The sequence below is a fragment of the Sturnira hondurensis genome, unplaced genomic scaffold (genome assembly GCF_014824575.4).
Source record: "Sturnira hondurensis isolate 20B ecotype Veracruz unplaced genomic scaffold, ASM1482457v3 Scaffold0008196, whole genome shotgun sequence".
Lineage (NCBI taxonomy): Eukaryota > Metazoa > Chordata > Mammalia > Chiroptera > Phyllostomidae > Sturnira > Sturnira hondurensis.
This window is the reverse complement of record NW_028080827.1, coordinates 23,944,487-23,956,802: the sequence shown is the minus strand read 5'-3', so window position 1 is coordinate 23,956,802 and position 12,316 is coordinate 23,944,487. Positions and strand designations below refer to the sequence as shown.

At 39.0% G+C, this 12,316-nt stretch overlaps 1 protein-coding gene across 8 annotated transcripts in view; it reads left to right on the top strand.

Annotated features, from left to right (window-relative positions):
* FERMT2 (FERM domain containing kindlin 2) overlaps positions 1-12,316 on the top strand; it is a 90,036-nt gene that overhangs the window by 29,425 nt on the left and 48,295 nt on the right. For 7 of the 8 annotated variants that reach the window (XM_037054321.1, XM_037054320.1, XM_037054322.1 and 4 more), the window contains exon 3: positions 7,361-7,594. The exons of the other annotated variant lie outside the window; for it this stretch is intronic. In XM_037054321.1, the coding sequence (XP_036910216.1) occupies positions 7,361-7,594 (234 nt within the window). The remainder of the gene's footprint in view (positions 1-7,360; positions 7,595-12,316) is intronic. 8 annotated transcript variants of the gene reach the window in all.

The following is a 12,316-nucleotide window of genomic DNA, read 5'->3' as shown; positions in this document are numbered from 1 at the left end:
ATAAAAAAAAATACTCAGGAAAATTGCCTCTGTTCCTTATTACTGCCCAACCATTGTAATTAAAATTTGCATTTCCACTCCCACCTTAACTTTATGCATGGTCTTATTTTCACTCTTGTACATCGCTGCCTGTTAACATTCTTCAAAATCATCAGTGATTTTAAAACCTACATCATTTCTCTGTTTAAAACCATAGTAGTTTGGGCTCAGCTAAGGCATTTATATATTTGAAAAGTTGCTCAGGCATTACTAATGTGAAATAGGCTGAAAACATCTGCTCTAGTGGCTTCTCTCATACTCATAATAAAATCTAAACAACTTTGACCTACAAGGCTCCTGCCTTGCTTTCTGATGCCATCTCCTATTTTCTTTACTTCCTCCACTTTGGTCATACTGGCTTTCTTCAAAGATGATAGTGTTTTGTTCTCATCACTATCCCTAGCACTAGAACTATGCGCCAACTATTGAACATAGTACCAGTTCAATAGATATTTGTTGATTAATGGATATTTTACAGACACTGTTCTTGTTCTCTAGTAGTGATTACCCTATAATAAATGCTGTTAGGTTGCTAGCAATTCAAGTCTTTAGGAAAGCTATCAAAAATTCTGTTTGAACATGTCACAGACCCCACAGTCCAACTATTCCTTCTGCCAGCACTATCTACTTCTTTTGCTGTCAGAATGCCTGCTTTTCCTTATTTCTCTCTTGGTATATGCACCATTGACACTTCTGATCTTTTCTGGTGTCCTGTGTCTGCTTTTATTTTGTGTAGTTTTTCTTTCTTGTGTTGTTATCCACTATTTTCTGTTGATAAAAAGGACTGGTCTTAGCAATGTTGTTAGTCACTGAGAGATTCTCTTTCCTTCTGTGGGTAAATACAGTACCCATAGGATTTCTAGTACATCTTTGGATTGCATGCTCTTCTTGTCTAATTATTCTTGTTGGATGCCAGTGGCTGCTCCTTTAGTGTGAGTCAGCAGGATGGAATTTATGGGGAGGGACAGACTTTAAAAGGGAAGATGGACACTGGCTGATGTGGCTCAGTGGATTGAGTGCCAGCCTGAGAGCCCAAGGGTTACTGGTTCAATTCCCAGTCAGGGCACATAGTGGGGTTTGGGGCCAGGTGCCCAGTGCGGGGGGGCGCATGAGAGGCAACCACACACTGATGTTTTTCTCCCTCTCTCCCTTTCCCGCTCTAAAAATAAATAAATAAAATCTTAAAAAAATAAAANCTTCTTGTCTAATTATTCTTGTTGGATGCCAGTGGCTGCTCCTTTAGTGTGAATCAGCAGGATGGGATTTATGGGGAGGGACAGACTTTAAAAGGGAAGATGGACACTGGCTGGTGTGGCTCAGTGGATTGAGTGCCAGCCTGAGAGCCAAAGGGTTACTGGTTCAATTCCCAGTCAGGGCACATAGTGGGGTTTGGGGCCAGGTGCCCAGTGCGGGGGGGCGCATGAGAGGCAACCACACACTGATGTTTTTCTCCCTCTCTCCCTTTCCCGCTCTAAAAATAAATAAATAAAATCTTAAAAAAATAAAAGGGAAGATGGGCAACAGGGGAGGTACGTTTCTGAGGTTAGAGTTTGAAGCCTAATTGATGCAAAATTGAGTTTTTATTGAATCAGGGGGCCCACAAAGCTTTTTTTGTAAAGGTCCAGATAGTAAATATTTTGGGCTTTGTGTGTCCTTAGGTCTCTGTCACAGCTACTCTACCCTGCTGTTGTAGTACAGAAGCAGCCATAGACACTATGTGAACAAATGAGTGTGGCCATGTTCCACGAAACTACTTATGAACACTAAAATTTCAATTTTATATAAAACTTATATGAACAATCTCTTAATTGTTTTATTCCCTGAGGCATTTTATCAGATTTATCAGAAATACAGTTAATCATTCAGATGACCAGAATATATTTCTCACTTACATTTGGTCTTCCATAATTGCTGGCTCCTGGAACTTTTGGAATTTCTTAAGTGTTAGTAGTTGTCTTTTGTTTTTTTATTTTATTTTATTTTTTTAAAACAAACTGCTGAACATGCTTTTGTTTTTATTTTTATATTTTTTTAAGATTTTATTTATTTATCTTTAGAGGGGAAGGGAAGGAGAGAAGTATCAATGTATGGTTGCCTCTTGTGAGTCCCCTGTCAGGAACTGGCCTGCAACCTAGGCATGTGCCCTGACTAGGAATCAGACCTCGATCGTGTGTTTGTTTTTTTTTAAAGATTTTTATTTATTTATCTTTAGAAGGGAAGGAGAGAGGGAGAGAAACATCAATGTATGGTTGCCTCTCGTGCGTTCCCCACTGGGAACTGGCCTGCACGGAACTGGCCTGCAACTCAGGCATGTGCCCCGACTGGGAATCGAACCTTGATCCCCAGGTTCGCAGGCCTGTGCTCAATCCACTGAGCTGTACCAGCCAGGGCGATAGTTGTCTTTTGTTATGTTAATGAGTGATCTTGGGAAAGCACCGAAGGATGGCTGGCTGCCTGTAGAACCAGCCATGTAGAAGATTGGCATTTTATTTAATTTTATTTTCACTTGTAGTTGACACAATATTATATTAGTTTCAGGTGCACATCATAGCAATTAGACATTTTTTAGGTATATTTTGTTGATTATGCTATTACAGTTGTCCTTTTTCTCCCCTTCATTCCCTTCCACCCTGCATCCTGCTCCCACCAGCATTTTCCCCCGCCCTTAGTTATGTTCATGGGTCGTATGTAGAAGTTCTTTGGCTTCCATATTTTCTGTACTGTTATTAACCTCCTCCTATCTATTTTGTACCTACCATTATGCTTCTTATTCCCTGTATCTTCTTCCCCATTCCTCCTCCTCCCTGCTGATAACCCTCCATGTATCTCCATTTCTGTGATTCTGTTCCTGTTCTAGTTGTTTGCTTAGGTTGCTTTTGCTTTTTTTTTCTTCTTTCTTTTTTAGGTTCAGTTGTTAATAGTTGTGAGTTTGTTTATATTTTTTATCTTTTTCTTAGATAAGTCCCTTCAACATTTCATATAATAAGGGCTGGGTGATGGTGGACTTCTTTAACTTGACTTTATCTGGGAAGCACTTTATCTGCCCTTCCATTCTAAATGAAAGCTTTGCTGGATAGAGCAATCTTGGATGTAGGTCCTTACCTTTCATGACTTGGAATACTTCTTTCCAGTCCCTTCTTACCTATAAGGTGTCTTTTGAGAAATCTGCTGATAGTTTTTTTTTTTTTTTTAAGATTTTGTTTATTTATTTTTAGAGACAGGGGAAGGTAGGGAGAAAGAGAGGGGGAGAAACATTAATGTGTGGTTGCCTCTCATGCTCCCCACACTGGGGTCCTGTCTAGCAACCCAGGCATGAGCCCTGACCGGGAATCAAACTGGTGACTCCATCAATTGTGCCACATCAGCCAGACCTATGGGAACTCCTTTGTAGGTAACTGTCCCCTTTTCTCTTGCTGCTTTTAAGATTCTCTTTTTATCTTTAACCTTGGGTAATAATTTGATGTGCCTTGGTCCATGCTTCCTTGGGTCCAATTTCTTTGGGACTCTTTTAGCTTCCTGGAAATCTATTTTGTTTGCCAGATTAGGGAAGTTCTCCATTTTTTTCAAATAAGTTTTCAACTTCTTGCTCTCCACTTCTCCTTCTGGCACCCCTATGATTTGGATGTTGGAACATTTAAAGTTGTCCTGGAGGTTCCTAGGCTTCTCCTCATTTGTTTCAATTCTTGTTTCTTCATTCTCTTCTATTCGAATGTTTGTTTTTTCTTTCTGCTCCAAACCATTGATTTGACTCCTGGTTTCCTTTTCTTCAACTGTTGATTCCCTGTATATTTTTCTTTATTTCACTTTGTCCTGTATTTTGCAACCATAATAACCATTTCTGTGAGCATCCTGATTCTCAGAGTTTTGAACTGTGCATCTGATAGGTTGGCTGTCTCTTCATCACTTAGTTCTATTTTGGGGCGTTTGATCTATTATTTCATTTGGGCAAGATTTCTTTGTCTTGGCATGTCCGTAATGTTGTAAGAGGTGGAGCCTTAGGTATTTGCCAGGGTGGGGCAACCCACATTGCTGCATAGTGGTGCTGTATGTGGGGAAGGAGTCTGAGAGGGAACAGTGCCACTTGCTTGGCTCTGGGCTGGCTTTTAGTTACTTCCCCCGCTACTCACAAGCAAATTGGGCTCTCCTGGTGCTGATTCCTGGGTGGGTGGGTGGGTGGGTTTGTGTATTTTCTAGGACCCTGGGATTTTCTCCTGCAGCTGCAACTCCACAGGTTCTTAACAGCCAGAGGTTTTGAGGCTTCCTCCCCCTCCCCACACCATGCTGGAACCCTGGGTTGTGTAGTCTGTCTGGCTCCCCAGTTGTTCCTCCCGGTTCATCCACATGTAAATATGGGGCCACCCAGCCAACCTGCTCACCCACCCAGTCCTCCAGCTGCCACCTTGCCACACATCCTCTCTGCCCTGGCTGCCCATCTCCACCCCTCCTACCAGTCAGGCTGAATGTTTCTTCTTTAACTCCTTGGTTGTTGGATTTTCATACAGTTCGATTTTCTGGCAGTTCTGTTGGGTTTTTTTGTTGTTGTTATTGTTGTTTTTTAATTTGTTGTTGTCCTTGTTTTGGTTGTGCAAGGAAGTAAAGTGTATCTGCCTGCACCTCTCTCTTGGCTGGAAATCTTGATTAGACATTTATGTAAGTTAGGAAGTAAAGGGTTGGAACTTTTGATACCACCCCCGGGTCTTCAGGAGGGATGAGGGGCTGGAGATTGATTTAATCAATCATGACTATGCAATAAAGTGTCTGAGCCAAAAGGATGGGTTTGGAAAACTAGGTTGCTGGACACGTGGAAATGAAAGGAGAGTGGCATGCCTGTGGAGGGCATGGAAGCCCTGTACCCCTTCCCACATACATACCATGCCCTATGCATCTCTTCCGTCTGGCTGTTGCTTAGTTATATCCTTTTATAATGAGCCAGTGATGTAGTTTGTAGTGTGTTTCTCTGAGTACTATGAGGCATTCTAACAATTAATCAAGCCCAAGGAGAGGGTGTTGGGAACCTCTGAGTTATAACCAGTGGTTCAGAAGTATAGGTGATAACCTGAACTTGCAGTTAGCATTTTGAGTTGGAGTGGGTCATTGCTACCTCCAGTTTGTAGCCAGTAAGTCAAAAGTATGGTAACCTGGGCTTGCTTGCATCCAGGGTTTGAAGTGTGTTTGGTGGGGGAAGGGACGGCAGTCTTGTAGGACTGAACTCTGAACCTGTGGATTCTGATGCTATCTCCTGGTAGATATCAGGTAGACACTACCAGAGATAGCATCAGCATCCAGTTATAAAAACCATTCTTAGCTGGTGGGCCACACAGAATCAGGCAGAAGGCAGCATTTGATCCTGGGGCCATGCACAGTAATGGCATCCTTTGTAATTTTGACTTAAGAAGTCCCAATTCTTGACCAGTAGTCCTTTTCACACTCTACATTGTAGATGCTGTTTTTAAACTTTAAACTTTTGGTGTTGGTGACAGACGACCTCTTCATGAAGTTTACCTGCAACGAAGTCCAAAGAGCTTACTCAGCTCCTTTTTGTTGGTGTCTTTGCCTTTGTGTTTTAGCACCTTCCTGCTGGGCCATATTTGAGACTGCCATTATTATGGCTTTACAGTGTTGCTTTTTGTCCTGACCATTGTAAAATAGTACATTTTTGTCTGTCTGACTAAGCATTTCTTTCAAGTTTATAACAATGTTACTGAGACCCTCTCCCTACCACAGTTCACTGACTGCTGTAGTGTGCAGATCCTGAGGTCTTTGCTTAAGCACTGGGCTCTCTTAGTTTGCTCTGCCTGAGTGTTGGTGGTCAGCCCCATGCATGGCAGCCAGAAAGTGCTGGGAGTTGAATGGCCCTGGGAGCAACCCTTAACCAGATGGATAGATACCCTGGCTTTCTCTTTCCTCACTGGGACAATTCTAAGGCATGTTCTACGTGATTATTCAAAGGGTCTCTAGCAGGAGTGAATTCCAGTACCCACAGCTGTTAATAAATCCTTAACAGAACTTTCTTCCCATGATTTTCTAATCCCCTCAGGTGTGCTTCCTGATTCTCCCGTCCCCCAAATAAGCTCTTTGCATCAAAGTTCTTACCTCAGGTTTGCTTTTGGGGGGAACCCAAATGATTTAATTCAGTGTTTACCAGCTACTACCACTACTACTTCTACTGCTAATATTACTACTACTTCTTATCATCATCATCATTATGAGTACAGAGTATATCTTTTCCCCTCCCTTCTGCCCTACTGGGAGTACATGGGATTTGATGTAGCTTTCTTAATGGTTGAATTGGTACCAGAGTACCACAGAAGTGACTGGACCGAAGTGTTGGAAGGAAGTATTACATACCTACCTACTATTAATTCAGTTCAGCTTTGCCTAAACTGTACATGGTTACTGTCATTCTTTGTAAGAATTACTGTATTTTTGGACTGTAAGAGACACACACACACAGACACCCATTTGGGAGGAATAATTGTTGTTAATGCTGCTGTTGAGTTCTGTTTACATTTACATTGGTGGAATATTATGTTACTTGTGTTAATAAATATTTTATCACGTTTTTTGCTTCAAATTTTTTTCCCACTGTTTTCCTCTAAAACCTAAGTGTGTCTTATGGTCCGAAAAATGCAGTGCCTTTTCCTGTCTGGGCTCTCTGTGCTTTTTTTTTTTTTTTTTTTAAACAGAAACATTGATTGGTTGCTTCTCGCAGGTCCCCTGCATGTTTTTTTTCCATGCAAACAACTGTGTGTTTTGGGACCTTGTGTAGGGTGGGATGTAGGTGTTTGTTTTTTGTTTTTCTCTCTTAGGTTATAGTGTTACTCATGAGTGTTTTTTCCCCTTGGTCTTTTTCACCTAAGCTACTGGTTTTTGTTCACTCTGGTTCTGTATCTTACTTTTCACCACTCCTTACTCACCTCCACACACTTCCGTAGCCTCACAAACCTCAGCCTTCTTACCTGCTTTATTATTAGAATGTTGTCTACTTCATTATTTATCCTTTAGATTTCTGCCCCCAGGCTTCTCTTTTTTTCTTTAAATGATTACCGAGAATACTCTGTCACCCATGGGTTCCAACATTTTACCTAATTCAGGCATTATTAGTGTTCCTGCATATTTTGCCTTAGCTACCTTGTAGCCTTCCAGGGCGGAAGGGTGTTTCCTTAGCTTTTTAGTATTTCTTTTGTACCTATCACATAACAGGCATTTAGTACTTAATTGTTTGTATTAAATACCCAATTACTTCATTTTCTGCTTTTAATTTCTCTCAGTGTAGTCTTAATGATTTTTAAGTGTTTTGTTTGTTCATTTTTTTAAATAGATGTAAAAAAAGATTGGTCTGACCATGCTCTCTGGTGGGAAAAGAAGAGAACTTGGCTTCTTAAGACTCATTGGACCTTGGATAAGTACGGCATTCAGGCAGATGCTAAGCTTCAGTTCACCCCTCAGCACAAACTGCTTCGCCTGCAACTTCCCAACATGAAGTATGTGAAAGTAAAAGTGAATTTTTCTGATAGAGTCTTCAAAGCTGTTTCTGACATCTGTAAGACTTTTAGTAAGTATTACATAAATTCTTCATGACAGTATGAGTTATATGATGTATATATAATATGACTGATCACTGACATTTAGTTTATCTCAAGAAGTGGGGCTTAGGGTAAGCTCTGTATGTTCATGTGTATATGTGAAATTTTTACTATGTGCTTTAAAGTTTTTATATTACTTTAAGGTAAGAAATGTTGGGTTAAGGTGGAACAGGAGGAATCTAGTAGAGATTCTTTCCTTACTAGAAGTATATTAGGTATTTATTGTTATATAATACTTCATTCTGATGATTTATTTTTATGGGAAGGAGAAGAGAACAAGAAGGAAACAGCTATTATTTTCAGAGGGATGTAGTTTTTGCAGTGTTTCCTTCACATAAGTCACTATTTGATTTTAGTGATTCAGACAGATTATGTCACTTCCTTCATTAAAGGCCTGACACAGCTTCTAAGGAAATGACCATGAGTGTTGTCTTCCTTAACCAGTCTACAATTTGAATACTCTTGCAGTGATTCTGTTCATGCTTTCTGGAAATGAGATGTGGGTTAATTTTGGCTGACCCAGTTATGTCATGTGATTGGAAGTAATTCAACCATCAGAGAAAATGTGAACTGTTGTCTTTACCACTAGCATATAACTCTATTGTGCTGTAGATTAGAGTAGTAATTCTCATCCGATGTGCCACAAGAACTTTTAAAACAGTCAGGGGCACTGACCTCTTTTCCCTTAGATTGTCAAATAAAAAAATGACAACACAATAGTAGCAGTCCAGGTGAATGAATCAAAGTTAAACCTATTTATACCTACTTTTTGAGGTGGGGTCAGATTAGCAAAAAATATTTTTGGTGTGCCACAGAGTTTTACTAACTAGTTTATGTGTGCCATGACATTAAAAAGTTTGAAAATTGGCCCTGGCTGGTGTAGTTCAGTGGATTGAGCCCGGGCCTGCGAAGGCCTGCGAAGGCCTGCGAAGGCCTGCGAAGGCCTGCGAACCACAGGATCGTGGTTCGATTCCCAGTCAGGGCACATGCCTGGGTTGCAGGCCAGTTCCCAGCAGGGGACTCATGAGAGGCAACCATACATTGGTATTTCTCTCCTTCTCTCCTTCCCTTCCCCTCTAAAGATAAATAAATGAAATCTTTAAAAAAATATTTGAAAATGGCTAGATTAGGGGGAAATACATGTAGATTGATGCTACTATTTTGATCTGATGACTCTAAAATGATAATGGTTCTCAGGTTTAATGGAATTTTAAGGAAAAATTTAAATACAGAAAATTATAGGTAATTTAATAGTTGACATGATTTTGTCAAACTCGTAAGTCAAAATAATATAGGTGAAGTTCTTCAGTTACATTGTCTTAATTTCCTTCAAAAAGCAACTGTTGTCATAAATGTAGTATGTATTCTCTTCGTACTTTTAAAAATACATAAACATATATGCATATATTCATATCTATGTATAAATATATACTCCAAAATAATATGTGTTACTTCCATTGCTATGTTACTTCTATGAACATGTGTGCAGGAACTTCTCTTGAGTGTTTAAGTGAGAAGTGGGATTGTTTTTGTTTTAAGTGTATATGTAATTTATTTCACAGTTGGTCAAATTGCTCTCCCAAGTGGTTGTACCAATTTACATTCCAACCCTCAATGTATGAAAGCTCCTCATTCCAAATCATCGCTAGCACTTGAGTTGTCAGTTTTTAGTGTTTGCTTCTCTGAGTGAAAAAAATATACAATTTCATTTTAATTTATAAAATGAATTAAGTATGTTTTTATATCTTTACTGGCCATCTAATCTGAGTTTCTTCTGTTTTGAATTGCCTGTTTAGTAATGCTTTATTCTTCTTGCCCTCCCCCAGCCCAGGGCTGGGGGAGGGCAAGAAGAATAGAGCATTAAGGGCAAGGGCAATAGGGCAAGAAGAAATCACTAATTTCTTTACTGTCTGTATAGTTTGCCTTTTCCAACATGTCTTTTAGTTGGAATCATAGAGTTTATAGCCTTTTCAGATTGGTTACTTTCACTTAATAATAGGCGTTTAAGTTTTCTCCATGTCCTTTCATGGCTTGGTAGCTCATTTCTTCCTGGTACTAAAAAATATTTCATTGTCTAGATGTGCCACAGTTTATACATTCTTCTGTTGAAGGACATCTTGGTTGTTTCCAAGTTATGCAAGTGTAAATACAGCTGCTGTAAACATCCATGTGCAGGATTTTGTGTGGACATTTTCAACTCCTTTGGGTAAATACTAAGGAATGTGATTGTTGGATCAGATGGTAAGAATGTATTTAGTGTTGTAAGAAACTACCAAATCGTCTTCCAAAGTTGTTACCATTTTGCATTTACACCAGCAGTGAACGAGAGTTCCTGTTGCTCTAAATTGTCACCAATTGGCCATTGTCAATTGGTATTGACAGTGGCCTGCATTGTGGCCATTCTAATAAATGTGGGGTGGTGTCTCATTTTAATTTGCAATTCCCTAATGACATATGATGTGGAGCATCTTTTCATAGGCTCCTTTGCTATCAGTACATCTTCCTTTGTGAGATTTGGTAAGGTCTTTGGCCTGTTTTTCAGTCGGATTGTTTGTTGTCTTATTGTTGAGTTTTAAAAGTTCTTTATATATTTTGGATAACAGTCCTTTATCAGATAAGTCTTTTGCAGATATTTTTCCCTGGTCTATGGCTTGTCTTTTCATTACCTTTGACAGTTTCTTTCACAGAGCAGGAATTAATTTTAATGAACTTCATCTTATCAGTCACTTTTTGGGGGGATTATGCTTTTCTTGTATCTTAAAAAGTCACTGCCAACCCCAAGGCCATCTAGAATTTTCCCCATGTTATCATCTAGGGGTTTTATAGTTTTCCATGTGATATTTAGGCCTGTGATACATTTTGAGTTAATTTTTGTGAAAGTGAAAGGTCTGGATCTAGATTCATTTTTTTTTGCGTGTAGTGATGTCCAGTTCTATCACCCATGTTTGAAAAATTCTGTTAGAGTTGGCAGTTTCTTACAAAGTTAAGCATAGTCTTACCATATGATTCAGCAGTTATGTTCTTAGGTATTCACTCAACTGATTCTAAATTTATGGCCACATAAAAACCTACATATGTAAATTCAGAGATAACAGACAATGGAATGGTGGTTACCATAGGGGAAGGGGATTCAGGGAGTACAAAGAGAGTAAAGGGGGCCAAATATATGGTGATGGAAGGAGACAGGCTTTGGGTGGTGAACACACAATGGAGTGTACAGCTAATGTATTATAAAGTTGTACATCCAAACCTATGTAATGTAATTTACAATGTTACCTCAATACTTTTAACTTTAAAAGAGAAAGAAATTATCTTTTCTCCATTGAATTGGCTTTGTTCCTTTGCCAGAAATGAATTGACTATATTTAGATAGGTCTATTTCTAGGCTCCCATTCCCCATAATGTTACAGGAAATTAAAACACTGTAGCCCATATTCATAGTCAATGTTTTTAAAAATAGCCAGTATTGTAACAACCATAGGCGTTGGGAACAACCTAAGTGTCTATCAACATATGTATGGATAAAGATGTAAACACAGACACACACACAACAGAATATTATTCATAAATAATGGTGCAGTGATGGAAATTCTGTCATTTGCAACAACAGCATGCATATATGGACCTTGAAGGCTTATGCTAAGTGAAATTAAGTTAGGCAAAGACAAATACTGTAATGCCTCACTTAACTGTGGAATGAAAAACTACTACCCCAAACAAAACAAACAATGCATATTACTTTTTTCTGTGAAGGTAAAGATGAAAAACAAATGGAAAAATCACTTAAATTACTAGTAATATTTTTCTAGTTTGGGCTATTCTAGTGGATGTGGGGTAACATCTCTTTGTGGCTTCAATTTGCATTATCTTAATTACTAATGATATTGAGCATCTTTTCATGTGTTTAATTGCCGCCATGTATGGTTGCAATTAAATTCTTTTTTAGAATGTTTTTTAATAACTAACTTTAGAGAAAGAGAAGAAGGGAGGAGTGGAGGGTCCTTGAGGGAAAGAGATTTGTTGTTCCACCTATTCATGCACTCATTTGTTGCTTCATGTATATGCTTTGGGCAGGGCTACCACCATGTATATTCTTTTTGGATAAAGTGTCTGTTTGAATCCTTTGCCTTCCTTTAAAAAAAAGCTTGCCTGTCATCTTACTGAGTTACAAGCATTTCTGCATATTCTGGATATGGAACATTTATTAGATATGTTTTACAAATATTTTTTACTGTCTGGTTTACCTTTTAATTTCATTAAGCGTCCTTTGAAGGACAAAAGTTTTAATTTTTGATGAACACCAGTTTATGATCTCTTTCATGGTTTTTGTTCATAAATACAAAAATCCTTAACAAGATTTTGGCAAATTGAATATAGCAATGTACAAAAAAGATGAACAGCCCTGACTGATGTGGCTCAGTGGATTGTGTGCCGGCCTGTGAACCAAAGGGTCACTGGCTTGATTCCTAGTCAAGGGCACGTGCCTGGGTTGCAGGCCTGGTCCCCACTTGGAGGCACACAAAAGCCAGCCACAAGATCTCTCTCCCTCTCTTTCTCTGTCCCTGCCCCTCTCTCTAGAAATAAATAAAATAAGAAGAATTTTTAAAAGAAATGATTTTTTAAAAAATAAAGAAGATGAACACATCTAAAGTTTACCTCAAGAATGTAAAATTTTTTATGTGTATATGAAA